Raw genomic sequence first — 17,641 nt, forward strand, 5'->3', positions numbered from 1 at the left:
CCTTTAGCAATGCCTTTACAACAATAATGTGTGCGTATGATGCAACAAATTCACAAGCGCTCTCCGACAGACGCTTTGAGAACCGACGCGGTGTGTCATTTCATTGAGCCTTCGTTGGAGGCGATCTGTCATAGTGGAAACATTCATACATCTCACGCTAAAGATCACGAGATCTCACTCCTGACATTCTTCCAAAATGGAAGTAAAAGTCAAAAGTGTTAAAAGTCACTATCATACAGAAAGATAAAAAATTAAGCCTTCACTTCCGATTGGAAATTGCGAACAAAATCGCCCCATTCCTTCATTCTAAACGTTCTATAGACCCTTCGAAATGCCGTTCCTGCCGCTCTCCATAAAAAGCCAAACCGCTCTTTGTGACATTACCATCAATGAAGATTTTGATTGCTCGCCGGCTAGAGCTATACTATGTCAAGAAATTACGAATGGTTTCTCTCCTATTCAACAAGTTGCAAGCGTCTCCCTTCTTAAATGATTTTTCGGGTTTCCAAAATTTCAAACTTTGACGTCTTTACAATACTAGTAAGTCCGATTGAGCTCAACATTTTGCGTTTAAAAATTCGTATGTAACTTTTTTCCCATACCTTCATTGACACTCTAACCACGTTATCTCCGAAGCAACTCTGAGGAAGAGGTTCATATCAGTGAGTAATTCTATGATTTATATCTTTCTTTTATAAACATTTTATCTTCTGCAATGATGTATCAGCGAACACCTTGCGACGTTCGGACCAGTATTTGAGAGTGAGAAGTCTGAGAAACTGGTCAACCATTGCAGGCAGCCATTGGACAGAGCGATATCTCGTATCACCCTCAAAGATATATTGTGCCTGGAGTATGTTTTTTCGGAAGTCAACAAATATTTCAATTTTCAGCAATTCAATGAGTGCGACCTTTTGCCCCAACTATGGAGCAAAAGCTCGCATTTGTCAATTTGTATTATGATAGATATTTGTCCAACTACAAACAAATCTCGAAGTATTTTTGAATTACGTTTTGAAGGTAACATCAATTGTTACAGTTTTATTTGCTTTTCTTTCAAAAGTTTTTGAAAGACAACAGTTAGGTGTGCACCTTTGCCTCGCATTACTCTAAGGTTATTTGGCATGACGCGAATCCATGCTGTGATGTTCTGCCAAATAATCTTACTTTCTAGTGAACCGAACCAACTATCCAATTAACATATATACGCTCGTTGTGAGACGATCCATGAAATTCATCGTTTCTCCACGATGCCATCCCTCCTGCGACATCCGAAATTCATTCCCCGAACCCACTGGAACACCCGCACGCTTACCCCGGCCACCAAATCTCCCCCGTGGCGCCCCGTATGGCCAGCAGCGTTGACATCATCATCAGCAGCATTACCACCATGATCGTCACTATCATCAACATGAGAAACCCCAATAGCCACCAGATCGTGATCGTTCCCGTTGCCATCTTTCGCCCCAACCAGGGACTCCTTCTCGCTAATCGTTTCACATTCTCGGTGCCTCCCAGGCTGCTCCACTCCGGTTCCCCCACTTTTTGGCTCCCCCTCTCTGCTAATACCACTATCGATTTTTTCCGCTGGTTTTCTACTACGCTTTCCACTGCCCGTCCGTCGCTTCGTGGACGACGATGACGACGATGAGCACCGCGATGGCGACGAGCAGGGTCGGAATGCGGCGGCTGTGATTCGCCATCCGGCCCCGCCTCCAGAACCACCCCCACCACCACCGGCGGCACTCCCGCCGCTGGCTCTATATTATAACGATCCGCTCGAGTCGCCATGAAAGTGCAGCAAATTCTCGCCGCTGAAAGAAGCCGTCGGCGAACCGGACGAGGATTGCTGCAAATCCAGTGAGGCCCGACTGGCCGAGCTGAAGCTACTGCTGCTCATGTCCTCCTGGTCGAGGTGGTGCACAAGCGACTGGATGCCAACGTGAGCTAGCGAGATAGCGTTTCCACCACCAGCGCCACTACTGCCTCCTCCGCCACCACCACCACCGCTAATCAAAGAAACGCCGCCGCCACAGCCTGGGCCATCTGTGAAAGAGAGAAAAGGAAGAAACAGATAAGCATGATTTTGAATCTGCCGTCGCGTATCCACAATTCTTCAAAACAACAAAAGACTAATTGAATTTGGATTTTCTTATTTTCCACTTTTTATTTTTGTTTTTTTGTCTTTTCAATATATATATTTTTTTGCACGTTTTCTCATTTTTTTCATCACCTCGCTCTTTCTGACTTAAGTTAAATATAAATTAATATAATCTTATCCGCACTATTTTACTGTGTTTTTTTTCTTCTTTAGCAATTTTTCTTCTCTGCATTCAACCGATAAATATACAAATAATCACATTTTTATTTCATTTTTCCTTTGTCGTTTTATCAACTTTAGCATCTGTTTTAGTTTTGTGTACTTTTGTGTATGTCCGGTTTTATTTTCGCGTTTCTTGCCCTTGTCTCCACGTTTGTGATTGTTGCTGTTGTTGTTGTTGACATTTTGTTGTAACAAGTAACCCCCTCTCTAACGTAACGTATTTCTTTACTTACGCCACAAACCAGTTATCTAGCGCCCTCATTCGGTGCTGGTCAGTTTAGTAGTTAGTAGTGGTAGTAGTAATTGTAGTAGTAGTAGTAGTTGTAGTGGTTGTTGTTGTTGTTAGCTTGGTTATATGCTTGCAATTGTTTCGCGCCAATTTCCTTCTTTGTTTCTCATTGTTTGATGTGTTTTTTTTGGATTAGAATTACAGAGAAAAAGCTAAAAACAACGAGATCCTAACATATTTACGCCCGGCGTGAGTGATTTCGAGCGGCGGTATGGTTCGAGTGGTAGTGATTTTTCTTTTCATTCTATGACATTTGCTTCGCTAGCGTTTGTGAGACGACTTTATGGTTGAATATGACTCTTTTTTTTTATCTATCAGTTGTCTTTGTTCTTGTTGTTGAGAATAGCAATTCATCGATCGAACGAAATACGCTATATGTGAGCACCGACTACAGCATTCAAGTACTTTTCTCAAGCCTAGCATTCCCGGCAATGAAAGCTCAATGAATAAATTATGTTATAAATAAGCACGACATGGGAAATTTTATTTTCTATTCTTATTTTCAGATATATTATTCCAATATTCCTCAAAAAAAAAAGAGGAAGAGCTGTGAATGGCTCGAATTGAACGATTTACCAGTGGACGTTACCTGACGTCGTTCGGAATCAGTATCCACGCGGGAAGACCATGTGAGTAACCATGATTTTTTTTAAAATTATACGAATCAAGACTGTATTCGAGAAAAATTAACAATAGTGATAAAGTTTTGCAGTCACCATGAAAATCCAAACGCGAACCGTTGACATAGAAACGATCGATAGATCGTTAAACAATGCGGAAATGTGGAAATGTATGGAAATGTAACAAAAAGGAGAAAGTTGGACATCCCTAGCGATCAATCGATCGCTACCAATACTAATACCGCTGAGCTCATTGATGGCAGCTAAGCCCCCACCTGCATGCATAATAATAAAATGCGTGCATAATAATAAAATAATATCATAACAAATACATGAAAAATTCTAGAGAAAGTCAATCTCCGTAGCAAAATGGTTACATCTTCAAATTTTAAGCGATCGATCGTAGAATTAATCCCTGGATCATACAATAATTGATCTTCTAATTGGTTTTTTTCAAGAATCATGTCTGATGTTTAATGTCTGTATAATGGGAAAAAATTAATCAATCATATCAGAAAGAGTGAGAGTTCGTCATCGTTCAATGTACAGTCTAACACGCAGCACCAGTCAGTGCCGGAAAACAACCACGTCGACTACACCTGTGAGAATGGAGTGAGTAAAATCCATCAGGGCGACAGCGAGGATAATGCCAAACAACGCTGGACCTGCAGTAGCAAAAGGCGTCTTCTAGCTACTGTACCCTATCGGCCTGGTCTGTGTTTCGAACATCGGAATCGCAGAAAACTGGACCGTATGTTTCGACTCATGGCGTTGCGAGTTGCGAGCGCGTCAATTATAACATCAATCATAGTAACCCATGAGTCAGCAGAAAAATATTTACAGCTCTATCAGACGAACTCTAACCGTGATGAAGAAAACAGTAAAGCTATTCCGTTCAGAAGTGTGCGCATTCAAAGAACGGTGCCCCGCCGCGTCGAAAACGGACATCTTGCCGACGACCCTGAACGACAAGAAGCTCCAAAATATATACTTGTAACAATACAGTCAGGAGTTTGGCTCCTTTAAACTTATGTAACTGAGCCTGTAAAAATAAACGATTTAATAATAAAAAAAGAAGCTCCAAAGGGTGCTGAAGAGGAAGATTGAGGGAAAAGTGGCTACATCGCTGCGTGCGCTTGGCCGGGAGGTCGGTGCAACCGGTCAAACAGTGAAAAAGTACCTGGCGAACATGGACATACATGTCAGGAAGCGGAAGTCTCAACGGCTGCGGCTGAATAAGATTGTCAAGTCGATTTTCCCAACCAATCGCGATGTGGCGTTGGTGATGGACGACGAAACCTATACTACCCTGGATAGCAACGACTTCGTATTTTACTTTCCCTGCGAAGGAAGTGAGCTCCGTAGTGAAGTTTATTTTACACACCAAGTTCCCCAAGAAGGTTATTATTAGAATTTATTTAATTGAATAATTGCATGATGGTACAAGATTAATGACCTCAAAAATACAATTTTTGTGGGCTTAAAATTTTGTTGTGACCTTCATGCTGAGAATCAAAATGAAATGCCTTCAATGTTTGAATAGAAATGCGAAACACTTATATAGAACAAGTAATAAATTGGAAAAAAAGAATTCGATTTTTCAAAGATTGATTCTTGGTACCGATTTTATCAGTGAATTGATCCCTACGCCATTTAGAAAATCGATCCCACCTTTTTCTAAAGATTGCCTAATCCTACGAAGTTCAACAACATGGTGAGTAAACTGAAGAGTTAATTTGGCATCGTAGAGTCTGTGTTCAGCAAACAATACCGGTGCTTGCAAATCATGGATCTAGCCACCGAAGACTACAAAACGTTCCGTGCTTGTCGAGTGAACGAACTATGTGTCGAATTAGAAGATGGAAAAATCGATACGGAAGTCTGAATCTGGATCCTGAGTAGAATCATGGAGCGGAATTATATTACCTTGGAGTATATTACAGACAAACGCCACCGAGGTGCCGGTCCAGTAACGCCTTGTTGAAACTGTGTGGTGCCAAGCACTATTCCGAGGGTTGCTCCTTCCTCAAGAACCGGTTCAAGAATTATGGTCAGGTGAGTCACGAAGACGGGCACTGCATTAGCGCCAAAAAATGAAGACCCCAGACATGCGGTAGTCATCCAGGCCGATGGTTACAAGAAGCGTGAAGCTGAAGAACAAAGGGAACAAAGCAGATTTGCGAAGGCGGAAGTAATTACCCACCCGACACTGCAACAGATATCATTTCCGAGCAGACGTGAAGGCAGATCGGATAACTCACAACAAGTCCTGCAACAGTTCAAGCTGTCGCATTCTGGAGGAAGTCCTTATAGCTTTGAGAAATTTGAGTAAATTTGTGATCAAGAAGGAGGAACAATTCTTCGTGGTCAAGGAGCAGCTCAATGTGTATGGACTGGATCTAATCGACACTCTCAACATCGGGCCGGTGCTTATGGAGCATTTTCGCAAACAAATCAGCAGCTATTCAACATCGATCAGCTCTCTTCAAACATATTTCCCGTGATGTTCAGCGGCGATCCAGGGTTATGCTCGGAGATGAAGGTGTAGTTCACATTGAAGGAGAGCAAATACCAAGCGTTTCGACCGATACCGTCGATGCGAAGTTGGATCGAATATCATCAAATTGGTCGATTTCTCAGAGTTGGCAGCTCCAATCGTCGTTGTCCGCAGAGCAAGTGGCGCTATGCAGCCGCATCAGTACCCACATCTTTTACTGCAAGAGCTCTCCACTAGGCTGGAGAGTTGCAAGATCGACAGTATGAAAGTTGCCGTGAATTTCTCACAGTCAACACTCATCGAGGTCCTCCTCGCGAGCGAGATCTGCGTCCGGATCCTGCAAAAGTTGAAGCAATTTGCAACACGCCAACAGACGTCACCGGAGCTCGATCGTTTCTGAGAGTGATAAACTATTACGTTTCCTAGATTCAAGCAGATCAGATTTGCTATTACCTCACCACAGAAGACGGTGGGAAAAAACTCGCGTCATTATAGGGGAAGAGACCTACATCAAGACCACCACCAGAAAAATACCGGAATAGGCACTTCCTATACAGTACGGAGTAGAAACTGTCGATAATCGTAAAAACAACTTGTCTGGAAAGTGAAAGTAATGACGAAATTCATTGCATCAAGATTTGTCAACGGACAAATCTACTAAGATGAGTGCTTCCAAAAGCAAACTCTGCCCTTTTTGCCCGACAATCAATCGCTCCACTGTTCCGGCCTGATTTGACAGCATGTCGCTATGCTCGGCTCGTCTTAGAATGGTGCAAGGCCAATAAGTTGGATCGAAAGAGGTTGCCCCTTCAAACAATCTGTAATTTTAGAAATTTATAAATAAGCACGCAAAAGTCCTATCAAGCAACGATGCCAAAGATTGTCCAATTCTTTTTGAATACAGTCTTTATTTTATATTCCAATTTGGTTGAAAGTTTACATGACGAAGGGTAAAAATAGATTGTTGGGGGCCTGGAACGGAGCTATCGGAGATTTAGAATTTTAACGGCCAGGCTCCCCAACATAATGGTCCTCTGCAGTAAGGGTGTTCTGTTGGTCGCCAACATAGATCTATCTGTGGTTTTAATCTGATAGTTCACGTTTTTCTACCATCTCTGAAACAATCTAAACATAAAGTAGGCCGATTGAATGCTTCTTTGATGACCTATTGATAAATTTGGTGAAAAGTGCCGTATAAATGTAGACGAAATATTCTCCGGACTTGTTTCCGGACAAATGGAATCAAAATAAAACCGGTTGGATCGAACCACTCATCGAACGTGGAAAGATAACCCGCCAAACACAATCGCTATGTCAACCTCTAATCAAAGTGAATACATTTCAGCTAATAATCCATATGAAAGCATTCTCTAAATACTGGCATATTATGCTACGATCTGGCTCTTCAAGCATCAGTGACTGAATGTACCTCCGCCAAAAATGTGTTTGTTCGTCATGTACATCCAGTCACTAGCAAGCAAAACTATCGCGAAGTAATTACGTTACCTAATGACGCGCTCCTACTGAGATAGCAAAAAAATAGGACAACAGAAAAAGCAAGATCACTGACAACATCTTCTCAGCTTCATTCATCTTCTTAGATGTGTGTATGTATGTATGTATGTTTGTGGTTGCGCATTTTTCGAAAATATATTTATGTATCTTTAACGCTAGATTTTTTTTTTGCTTGTTTTGCCTATTTCATTTTTGTTTTGTTTCACGGTCATTTTTCTCTGCTGTCGTCAGTCGTTTTGAGCTCTTATATTCTACTACGGTTCAAAAAGAATTCTCGTAACAGTATGATTTTTCTTCTCTTATGTTAGATACAAGAATTAGCACTAAATTCATTTATTTGCAACTTGTTTTTTTTTGTTTATTGAAAACAGAAACAGAATTAACCATTTTTTTTTGTTTAGTGTGTGTCCAAGGTCGCGACGTTTTCTCCTTAGGGAAAAGAAGGCTATTCGTGTATTGTGGGTATTCTAAATTGCGCTAGTAAGTTGTTATGGGTGTGTGTGTGTGTGATGTTTCCGTTCCAATGCCCTTAAAGTCTACACGATTCGTTTTCGTTTTCGTAATGCAGTGAGCCACAGAAGGTTATTTCTATGTTATGTTGCCTCTAGTGATCCCCGATTTTTGAAATTAATCGTTCAACAGCTAATCGAATACTTTTCAGCAGTTTGTTATTCGATACGATTAATCGCCCCAAATAATCGATTAATCGATTAATCGTCACACTGAGAAAAATAATTAGTTAGACTAATATTTCTCGTTTGCTAGAAAGCCATCTGAGACCAAAACAGTGTTCATTCCGCCTGAAAATTAATTATTATCTTATACGCTCCCCTAAACTGATAAACGAGGTTCAGTTATTGTTGACCGCATTGAGCTTCGTTTACGAGTTTAGCGGAGCATTAAAGACAATGATTGAATTTCAGGGTAAAACTGCAACGGCCGTACCTTTTTTTTCTCTTGAATTGGATCGATTAATCGACGTAAATTATTCGTTCGCTTCGATTATTGGTTGCACAGTATTCGTTCGATTAATAATCGATATCTTTAGGAAGTATTCGATTAATCGATAAATCGAACGATTATTGGGGATCACTAGTTGCCTCATACGTCAATCCAATTCAACTCTACAAATATATTTTGACAAAATAGAAGTGAATGGCAAGAATTCTCGGTCGACTTGATATGTCGATGTCGGTTTCCTGGTCTCATAGTCCAGGAAGAAGTTCCTTCTAAGCAGAATCCATATGGAAAAGCAGCTGCAATTGCCGGAACTCAATCGCTAGAAGCTTGAATTACTTATAACCAAGCGAATTCAAACATCTGCATGTAAATGACCTCTCAAAAGATAACGATAATCCATTAGCACGTTTCGCTGGTAATTATGATTTTGGTAAACTATTAGCCCAGAATTTGCTTCGAACCTTCTTTGAAAATATCTCTGTATGGAAGATCTCCGTATGTCTGTTATAACACCCCTAGAGTTCGATGTAAATCGCATAGCCAGTTACTGGAAAAATAATCTTCCGCCTAGCGACCGCTTGAGACAGAGCTCTAATGAATAAAAACCTTCCAATTTTTCAGGCAGCGTCTTGATGTTGCTAAGGCATATGAAATACCTGGAGCGATGTTCCACTTCTTCATCCTCTTCTAGTTTCATGCCTAACTCGGACAGCATCCCAATCAAGCTCCACAACGGGGATACGAACTATGGACGTTATCATTTTCTTGGACATGGGGGCTTGTCGTATTTTTTTTAACGAAAGTAACGTCCCAAATTAACGTTTGCATTAAAAAAATGGACGAAAATTATCAATTTTTCATAGGTTTACCTTCACACACACAGACGAACCTGTCCATACAGCATCAATCATAGTAACCCATGAGCCAGCAGAAAAAAAATTGCCAGCTCTATCAGTCGAACTCGAAACGTGATGGCGAAAACAGTGAAGCTACTCCGTTCAGAAGTGTGCGCGTTCAAAGAACGGTACCCCGCCGCGTCGAAAACGGACATCGTGCGGCACTTTTTGGACACCGGATACGCCCGTTCCGGCATCTACAACATCTTGGCACTATTGGGCAACAATCAGAGTATCGAAAGAAAGCCCGGTTCCGGACTGCCGACGACCCTGAGCGACAAGAAGCTCCAAAGGATGCTGAAATGGATTATCGAGGGAAAAGTGGCTACCAGTGTTGCCACACTTTAATCTGTACCAGAGGGGTTAAAAATCTTTCTCATCTGCACTTTTTCATCCAAAAATATGTACCAAAAATCTGTACCATCTAAAGTATTCGTTGTAGAAATTTAGCATGAAAAAATACTCATTTATTTACTACAAATACTACCCACTACTCGAAGCGAAGCGAAGAGGAGATGGAGCAGCTGATTATCGATGTGCTACCTAAGTTGGCGAGCCCGCCCAACATCCCCCAGCTGCGTCCCATCGAGAATTTTTGGGCAAACCTCCAGATCTACTCCAACAATTTTGTTGCGAAAACTGAGAAGGAATTGATAAATAAAACGAAGTAAGAACTCAAAAACATGGCTACACGCAGGTTTTCGTCCGCCATGGCGAATGTTCCGGTTAACTGCCGGAAGGCCGCTCGCAAGGGCGTAGAATTTTTTCTTTTCGCAAGTAAGCTAATATTATCTTAATCATCTGTCTTAGTTTTTTTTATCACCATCCTAAAAAAGTTATTTTTTAATGCAAACGTGAGATGAAGTTAAGACAAATCTGAAACACATAAACGTCAATGGACAACCGACAAGAGACGATGGGAAGAAAATTGGAGGTATATCGATGTGTCGGTTTTCTGCGATCTGTTTCCAAGGAGTACTTTCTTCTACAATACGCCCAGACGATACAGAAGTTGCAATAGCCAGGACAGAATCGTTTGAAGCTTACTTCTGATCTACCATTAGTCGTTGACCTAGACGGCCCAACAAGCATTTTATCGTCCTCAAACATCTGCATGCATATGCATCGGTTGGATCGCATATTGAATAACCTGTAAAACTAATAGCAGAACGACTGCTTCAAGCAAGGCTCTTATTGAAGAATGACAACCTGCAATTGCCGGACAACTTCCCAATATTGGTAAGGATTTAAAATAGAATTCCGGGGAAGTTTTGGCCAGATTAGGCAAGCAGCCACTACCGTGGTACCTGACAATGGGGTCCATTACATTGGAAACAGACCTTAATCCTCCCGGTTGTCCCCAATTCCGCCCAATCGAAAAATATTGGGCAACTGTCAAGCAGAAATTGAAATAGGATGCCAAAGTTACTCGGGATGCTGTAGACATGAAGAGATCAAAGAATAAAAAGGCCGCTGAAGTTGACCACCAGAGCGTCCAAACTTTGATGGAGGATATCCAAAGAAAAGTACAGAAGTTCATCGTGACTGTAAAGGAATATTTTTTTTATTTTTTTTTTCAATAAATTATTTGCATTTTTATATGAAGAGATTTCTTGTACCTTTAACCAGTCCCTAGATACAACTGGTTTTTTGATTCCGGATTCTATATGAATCAAACTTTATATTGTTCATTGAACGTGAAAGAAACACATAGATGAAGTGAAAGTAAGATTCTCGTTACTTTTCTGTATACAATCAACAACTTCCGATAGTGCCTTCGTCATAAAAGTAAATCGATTCAACACGATTGCAAAACATAACCTCCATTCATGCTGTGGCCTCCTTGCATTACAAAAAGTGATAAATACCGTTGCGTTGTGGTTATAATACCCTCCTATCTGCCGAAAGTAAGATCAACTATTTAAAAAACAATAGCTAACTGAACTATACTGGAAGAAGACGATAAACTCCCTCTGATTTCCCTGTCGCGGAGAAAATCGAACGCAGAAAGCAGATAAAAAAAACTAAGACGAGAACAGGGTGTGTAAGGTTCCTAGTAAACATACAATAAATATAACAGTAACGCATAGCAGAACTGCAATAGCAGCAGATAAGATAGCACGAGCAAAACCAACAATGATGCGGCGAGTAGCGCGACGGCGTAACCCGTGGTCTCCGCTAGCAGCATCATTTGTCGCGCCGCTAATTATTTGCGCTTCTTCTTCGATTTCTTCTTGCCGTTGCCGTTGCCATTGCTCCCGCCGATGTTATTGTTGCTGCTGCCGCTGTTGGTCTGTTTGTCTGCTGCTGTTGCGCTCTGCTTGTCGCTGTCCTCACTTTGGTTCGCTTCCGTTGTTGGCAGTGTTGTTGATGTTGTTATTATACGTGTTGGTGTCTTGGCGGGACTTCCGACCGCTGCCACAATGCCGGAAGTGGTCATGGAGCTACTGAGACTGTCCATAGGCCCTGCTACTCCGGCCACTGTACTGATGACCGTGGTCGAGAGCGACGAAGACGATGTTTTGCTGCTGGAGATCAGTGGCTGCAGCTCTTCATCCTCGTCGTCGACGGCGGAGGAGGCGCCGACCAGCGGAAGCTTTCTAACAATCTTAACCTCTTCCTCTTCGTTGTTCGAGTTGGAGGTGTCTTCATCCGAGGCCGACGATATGGGCAGCTGAGAGGTTAATATGGCACAGTCATCTACCTCCAGCTCTAGACTTTTGTAGTCTGAGTCTGGTCCCTCGACGGAGATCTGCTGCCGCAAAGCGGCTGACTCGGACTGTATCATCGATGATGTGAGACTTTTGCATCCTTCCGAATACTGCTGAGCGCTACTGGATTCGCCCATTTCCGATGGGGTCACCTCACGCAAGCTCGTGCACATAGCGAACACGATGTCTTTCCCAAACAGAATTGATTTGCCTCTGGCCGACAACTCACCGCCTACTTCCTCATGCAGTGGACTCTCGAAATTGATTAATGTTTTTTCCTCGCTAGGTTGCCTCAATACCGCCGAATTTTTCCTGATATCACCACCATCAACTCCTAATTTCTTAAAATCCCTGCAAACAAACGGTTCCAGTGGCGAAGTCGGTCGCGCAAAATCTGTTTCATAACGGGAAGAAAAATCATAAAACTCATCCTCCCTCGCAGTTGATTTCCGGTCGTCCTCGCTGCTAGAAACGTCACCTACAATACTCTTCTTACTTTTGTATTCTTTTTCGGTGCTTTGTGCTCTCCCCCCGATGCCACCTCTCGCCGCTATCTCGGAACCACCTGCCACCAGCACCTTTCCGTCGTTTCCGGTCCCGCTGGAAGCGAGCATTGATTCCTGAACACTTATTTCCGTCCGGGTCAGTTTTAGATTTTCCGGTTCATTCGCTTCGCCAAAAAGTTCCAAATCATCAATTTTCAACGCTTCCAAGGGTGGAAACTCGTCGCAGATCGACTTGAGCATTTCATCCTCCGCCTGGCCACAGAACTCCGCCAGAGTTCGAGCTACAGAGGATTCGGGCTCCGGCGGCTCCGGTTCTGACATTGGCGGAGTTGTTGGTAGTGGAGGTGGCGAGGGGGAAGATTGACGCTTTTCTTTACGCTTTCGATTGTCTTGTTTAGGTTCTTTCCTGTTGTTGGTGCCCGGGCTGACACCGCTGCTGCTAGCTGCATTTCTCAGCGGTTTCGTCTCCACCGGTGGTGATTTGCTGTGTCTCTGCGGCGGCTGCGGCGGCTGCGGCTGCTGCTGCTGCTGCTGCTGCCGCTTCGGTTCCTCTTTCTTCTTTCCATTCTCCTTCTTTTTGCTACGAGCTGTCTTCTCAACCGGTGGTAGCGTCACCTCACCTCCAACAGAGTCGACTATTTCGATGACTTCGATAACCTCCGAGTCTGCTTTTTTCTTCCTTTCATTCCTGGCCTTTTCCTTATCCGCTGTGGAGGACGACTTAGTGACTTCTATGTTCACAAAATCGTCCATCATTTTCTGCTCGACCGCCACCGGCGGAGCTTCTTTATCGGCTTTCGGTTCCTTCTTGCTAAGCTTGTTGATGCTCGAAAGCTCCTCGAACTTGGCCAAATCTTCCTCTTCCTTTCTCTTCGTCTTGCTGAAATACACCAAATCTTTCTCCTCGATCACTGGCACAATAAGCTCACGGTTGATCAAATTGGTAACGGCCGGGGCCGAGCTCAGCCGATCTAGCGAAGAACCCCGGCGATCGAGCTCTTCACCGATCGTACCGTGAACGGTAACCACCGGTCGGAACAGTGCTTCGTCACAGTTCTCGTGCATATACATGTCGCTATCGCGAGCCGCCCGTGCGGCTGCCGTCAGCTCCAGCTCATCGGGACACACCGTGGTCACCGTTCCCAGCGGATTGACGACCTTTGCGATCGTGATCGAACCCGACGCTCGGCTACTCGCTACCGAAGCCGGCCTCGAGCAGCTCGTCGGAAGGGAGGACGAGTGCTGCTGCTGGGCGAGGTGCTGCTGCTCGATCAGCTGATGGTGCAGATGATGATGCTTAACCGAAAGGCCGTGCGGATGCTGCGACGAATGGGCCGACGTTGGCGGTGGCAGCTTCTGATCGCAAATCGAATTCAACGAGTGCGTCGAAGAATAAATTGAGGTGGAGGAGCAAGAGGACACCGAAGACAACCCGGCTGGTATGGGTGTGGCGCTCGCGTAGCCTTTAATAGGAGAAAAATAGAGAGAGAAAAAAAGGGAGAAAAGTGGTCAGTGAAAGCCGCTGGCAAGTGTATGGTTTTTTTTTGTTTTTTTTTCTTCGTTTTTTTTTGTTTTGTTCAGACGAGAATTCATTTGTTGTTCTACTGATTGCTAAGATTGCTCTAAGTGGTGTTGCTTTCTAAAATTTTGACCGAACCATGCAAAAAATTGTTCCAACACCAGGGATGTAAACTCAAACGTTTTTTTTTCAAGAAGACCGCGTTAGAAACTGATCGAGTAAAAAGAAATGGGGAGATACTTTGACACAGGCAGGTCATGGTAAAATTGAAAATTTCTCTAGGTGTTGGAACAACATGAGGTTATGTGAACCGAACGAATTGGCAATCTGCACAAAAAAACGGTGCTCCGGATAAGAAAAAAAATATTAACAAAACTACTAAAAGTTATTCAAAAAACGCACACATTCTAATACAAAGATTATTCCAGTTGGATTATTGGGCCGCGTTAAACATAAGTAATGTTGGAAAAAAGCAACGAAACCAGATAAAAAATGATAAACCACCTGCCTTTGGCTTTTTCTTTTGTTATAGGTATAACTTTTAGCACTTTCTCCCTTTTTTCTTCTTGCTCTTGCGAGTATTTCTTAGTTGCCTCTCTTTGGGCAATGCATTTTCCATCTAAAGCGAGTGTATGTCAATCTGTGATGTATATATGCTCAAAAATCAAGTACTTATGCGCTACAAACCAAAATAAAAAGTATGGTAAATTACCACACACTAAAGCTAGATGAGTACAGAGATTAGTTTTGCAGCACTGGTTGGAGTGTAGTTGACTGTCTTTTTTTTCGAACCTAAAACTGTACATGAAGTTGTTACAACAATCAACGAAGCATTCCAGAGATCGCAGGCTCTCAAACATGCTTCTGGGATGTGATCACGATGAGAGCCGGTGGTCCTCAGTAGTAGCGTAATAAGTGGTGCGGCGTTATCTAAATGGTCTATGAAAAAAAGATAGAACAAAGGGTATTTGATCGTCCATAGTCGTTCTTCGTTAGTTCCGAGAAACAGCGAAATCAGACATGCTTGCTCCTCTGTTTACTATGAAATTCTGTCGGATTGACGACTCTTAGATGCTTTTAATCGTGTGATTACAGTCAGAAAATTGAAGATTGGGAAGTGAACTCAGAACTCAGCAAAATGCGGAAATAACCGCGAGTAGTTTGTAAACTAGTTCGCTAAACCCTCCAAGAGAAATGTCATTATAACCATGTTTTTTTTTCGTTTAAGTGTTGCACAAACACACTTCGAAGAAGTAGAGGTACCGAAAACCGAAAATACTAAGTATGGTTGAAACACACTAATTATGGTTGGTTCATCTCTGCTAGACGAAAGTAAATTGTTCAATCAGATCTGTGCATACTGGGTCGAAGGTACATTTCGAACTCCTTGAGATTCAAACATTTTTCATTCGCCTGGTAGTGATGACAAGGTCTTTCTAGTGAATTTAAAAAATTAAAACAACTTTTGTTGAATGAATTAAAAACGAATTGTAGTAACTGACGATTTCAGCATTGTTTGAACAGAGTATACAAAAAATCCACTGAGTTGAAGGTAATCACTCAAACCGCCGAATTCAAGCAGAGTTATTATTCACAATATTTTCCGTCAAAGAAATTTCGACTTGCACTATGGTCACGCGCATTCTAGAGCTTGCCCCTCGGAATACATTCAAGACGTGTTACTTGGCTTAAGAAATCTCAATTAAGTATTAATAAATGACGCTAGTTAATGCATACGTTGAGATGGCAATAGTTCCACAGGGAACGTTAACGCCATTCAGGAAGAAGATCGTACGAATAGTAGATGCAGCTTACAAGCAGTATGAGTGATTTGAAGAGCTTAAATGAGCAGTATCCTCTGTGAAGAACGAGATACACACTACAACATCGCGCAGCTTGGTCAACCCACCCCGAATGGGTTACTTGAACTGATTGGGAACTAAAGATGAACTATGAATTAGAAACTTATTGTAATTCAGGTGAAATTGATGTTAATTTTGTAAAGGAGTGAGAGTTTTTCCATCTGGTTCTATAGTTATGATACACTGGAATTTTTGTTTTTTGAATAATTCGCGTCTGAACACAACAATAAAGTTCCGATGGCCAGTCTTATAAATGAAGATAGTTGTTATATCCTACACTATATACTTTAATTCAACCGGCTTCTTATATATCTCTGGAAACTCTGAAAAAATGAGTGGTTCTATAGTTGTGAAACGCAGTGCAGATACTATCAGTCTCATTAATTCAACATGTAAAAAATATTCTGCTTTTGGTATGATAAAGAATATAATGAAAAAAGCGTCCGGATTCAAAAGTAGGGTAGATAGGGGCAATATGACCAGGCGGGGCGAAATGGGCCACCCTTTATTTGAGCTTGTTATTGAACCAATAGCACTAATTTTTAAACAATTGTGTTAGAAATATTCTTATTAAGTATCTCCGTGAAAACCGTATTCGAATTCAATTGTTTTATAAAGATATTGAAACGAATCTCACACTGACTGATTATGACGAAAATCATATATGAAAAGCAGTCAACAAAATAAGCTCTGTACGCTTCATACTGAAATTTATGACTCAGCTCAGCTCGTCGGCAAACGTGTTCGTCAGTTCGTACTGTTCGTACTTATTTCTGAACAATTCCCCTGATTTATTGTACTGCTTTGCCGTTTCATGTAAAAGATCAGTTCATTTTTGTTGAGCGTAAATATACAGGACGGAATGGCCATACCTGCTTGGGGCAGTATGACCATGTATTTTTTCAACATAACCTGTAAATACAGCTGTCAGAATTTGTAAACATAGTTGGAAATAGCTAGATGTGGAATCATGGTGTGGAACATCCGATCGTAAAAAGTGGTCACAGAACGGCTTGAACGCGACAATCGAAGCGGTGAAGAGTGTTACGTCAGTGCGACATGCATTCTTAGTGCATTGTGTCCCGCGGAAAACACTTGAACGTTATTTACATTGCTGGAAGCTGGTGTATGATTTGGCCGAAAGAAATGATATTCCTCACCCTTCCAATAGCCAAAAGCAATTAGCCGGAAAAGATTGGTTGGCTGGCTTTCGAAAGCACCACCACAACTCCTTTTTCGGACATCCGAAGCAACCTCCGCCGCTAGGGCACAAGAATTTAATCGCAGTCGGGAAATTTTACGATTTAGTAGAGGACGTACAATAGAAATACAACATTCCACCATTAAGGCAATTCAACGTCGATGAGAATTCAGTAATTCCAATAACTATCTCTTATCAATAGGAGAAGCAAGTAAACTAAAAATTATTATCTTCATTCAACAGGTACAGACCAGAAATTCCAAAATTCTAACAATGCGGGGAAAAGGCAGAAAAGCGCTATAACTTCAGCTGAGCGATGAGTGCTGAACACGGAATAACGATTATAGAATCTGCCACAGGACTCCCTATGTTGCTACTGTCGACACAATTCAGTTCCTCTACGGGCGGCGATGGATTGATCCAACGCTATCGATGCCAATATTGGGTACATAACGGCACAGATATTCTCTGTTCCTGCTTTGAGTAACGAAAAATTGCAGTCCAATCACTTTGATCACATTGTTATATTTTGTACATGCTAACTGATTGAAACCCAATGAAATATACTTGATAGTTTCAAAATAGAATAAACTTTCCTTTTATGAACTTGTTACGTTATTTCCTAGCGAAAACATGCTCAAAAGCTTGGATCAACTAACATGGTCATATTGCCCCGCATGGTGGACTATTTGGCCCGTAGTGCCTTCGATCGACGGCGTTGGAACACATTTTCAAAAGTGTA

General features: G+C 42.1%; 2 protein-coding genes across 7 annotated transcripts in view; both read right to left on the reverse strand.

The window, feature by feature from the left end:
• Positions 1 to 1,234: 1,234 nt before the first annotated feature.
• LOC129761624 (putative lysozyme-like protein) lies at positions 1,235 to 2,505 on the reverse strand. The gene is made up of 3 exons (XM_055759360.1): positions 2,424 to 2,505; positions 1,837 to 2,046; positions 1,235 to 1,758 (listed from the first exon to the last, which is right to left on the reverse strand). Exons 1-3 carry the CDS (start codon positions 2,503 to 2,505, stop codon positions 1,235 to 1,237), a joined length of 816 nt encoding a protein of 271 aa, XP_055615335.1.
• The window catches only part of LOC129765015 (uncharacterized), a 46,868-nt gene continuing 31,300 nt past the window's right edge, over positions 2,074 to 17,641 (reverse strand). For all 6 annotated transcript variants that reach the window (XM_055764816.1, XM_055764799.1, XM_055764826.1 and 3 more), the window contains one exon: positions 2,074 to 13,780. In XM_055764816.1, the coding sequence (XP_055620791.1) occupies positions 11,307 to 13,780 (2,474 nt within the window). In that variant the 3' untranslated portion in view covers positions 2,074 to 11,306. The remainder of the gene's footprint in view (positions 13,781 to 17,641) is intronic.

Source organism: Toxorhynchites rutilus, chromosome 1, assembly GCF_029784135.1.
Source record: "Toxorhynchites rutilus septentrionalis strain SRP chromosome 1, ASM2978413v1, whole genome shotgun sequence".
Lineage (NCBI taxonomy): Eukaryota > Metazoa > Arthropoda > Insecta > Diptera > Culicidae > Toxorhynchites > Toxorhynchites rutilus.